Raw genomic sequence first — 1,873 nt, forward strand, 5'->3', positions numbered from 1 at the left:
TTTCTTTATTAATTAAGTTTCTTCCTCTTTCCTTTTAATGGTTACATTGGACTCTTGGTAATTGATTTCTGTTATCTATAGTATAATGTATACCCGCACACGAGTATACGTTCTATACAATAGGCTTATGCATAAACTCATTTCACAATCTGCTATATTGTGTACGTATACTCAATATTTTTTAAAAAGAAAATCAACTATTATCATTTTATATTTTATTCATTTTATGGACATTTATTACAAAATATAAAATACAGTTATTAACAAACTATTAACAATAATTGACAAAAGATGAGGAGTCATCAATAACAGAAGATAAACAGCCATCATTAACGAAAGATAACCGTTATCATTAACAAAATAACAGATGACTAGACTAGTCAGGCTTCTAATCACATTAGGGAGTATTGTAGCTGCTCGACAAGGCTATCGTAGCCCCAGTAAGGGATTCAAGACTATCACCAGCATCAGTAATCACTGGAGTCATTCTTGATACCAGTAAAACTCCGGATTCTTTGCTTTCATTTTCAACGACTCCAGTCCCTACATTTGAATCTGCAAAAGAACTAACATCTCCCGCATTTCCTGTGCCAACATCATTTGTCAGTTCAACTTCAATATTATTACTACTGCTTGCATAGCTGGCATAACTGTCGGGGATTCCTTCATTTGCTGTCCCTGTAAAACCTATACCTCCTCCAAGGCCGCCAATACCCCCAAGACTACTACTTCCAAAGCCACTACTGCTTGCAAATCCACCACTGCCTCCAAAACCACCACTACTTCCAAACCCAATGCTGCCTCCAAATCCGCCACTGCCGCCTAATGAACCACTACTGACTCCAAATCCACTGCTGCCTACAAATCCGCCACTGCCGCCAGACAAACCACCACTTACTCCGAGGCCACTGCTGCCTCCAAACCCGCCAACACCTCCAGCGCCATTAATAACTTGACCGCCTGATGCAATGGCTGCACTGAGTGCAGTCTGAAGATCAAATCCTCCCGGAAGAATTGGGTTTTCACCGTCCTCATAATTAACGAAAATTACTTCGGGACTAGTGGATGGTGGAGCTGGTACTTCGATTACTCTTGGCGCTTGTCCGCCTCCAGTTTGTTTGTTGAGGACGTAGATAACATTGTTCTGTGCTGGAGGAGGAATAATGATTGGTTCTGGAGCTCCTCCACCTTCAGGTAACCGAACAAACACGACATTCCGTTCAATCCTAGGTAGAGGAATGTCCGGAGGTGGACCTGGGGACAACTGTAGGTGCGCAGGAGGTTCGTAAACAAAGACTGAACGGGTCACCTCGGGGATAACACAACTGCCATCTATATTTCTCACCTCGCCTTCCACACATCGCGGCAAGGGGGCCGTCGGAACGTTACTGGGAAACACAGAGCCTGACCCCAAAGACAAACCTTGGCCTCTGCCAGTTCCTCTGCCTGCGGCCAAGGCTGTGTTTACTGACGCCCTCTGTCGTGTAGCTCCAACCTGACTAGGTAAGAGTCTCTGTGCTGTCTGACCGCCAGTGGACACGGCTCTGCCAGCAGATATTCCTTGTCCTAATAAAGATCCTTGTGCTGCAGTTATTCTTTGCCGTGAACCACTTGAACGCCCGTAGCCGAGAGAGCTTGGAATAGCCGAAGGCACGAGGGATGACACAAGGAAAAATATCTGCAAAACAATGGAATGTATTAGTTGGCCGTTTGAAAAACGGAAAGATTGCTGTGTATGGCAATGAAATACGTAAATCTGTAATATTCATGGGATTGATTTGTGTAAAAAATTACTATGCAGTTCATACGCTCTGTAATTCTTATATGTAAAAAAAATACGTTTCTTTCACCCAGCTGATTTTCGTAGCGATCG

General features: G+C 43.5%; 1 protein-coding gene across 1 annotated transcript in view; it reads right to left on the reverse strand.

Annotated features, from left to right (window-relative positions):
* Window positions 1-200: 200 nt before the first annotated feature.
* The window catches only part of LOC119587260 (uncharacterized PE-PGRS family protein PE_PGRS3-like), a 2,279-nt gene continuing 606 nt past the window's right edge, over window positions 201-1,873 (reverse strand). Inside the window, exon 2 of the mRNA XM_037936013.1 lies at window positions 201-1,678. Within this exon, the coding sequence (XP_037791941.1) occupies window positions 398-1,678 (1,281 nt within the window). The 3' untranslated portion in view covers window positions 201-397. The remainder of the gene's footprint in view (window positions 1,679-1,873) is intronic.

This window comes from Penaeus monodon, chromosome 22, assembly GCF_015228065.2.
Source record: "Penaeus monodon isolate SGIC_2016 chromosome 22, NSTDA_Pmon_1, whole genome shotgun sequence".
Taxonomy (NCBI): Eukaryota; Metazoa; Arthropoda; class Malacostraca; order Decapoda; family Penaeidae; genus Penaeus; species Penaeus monodon.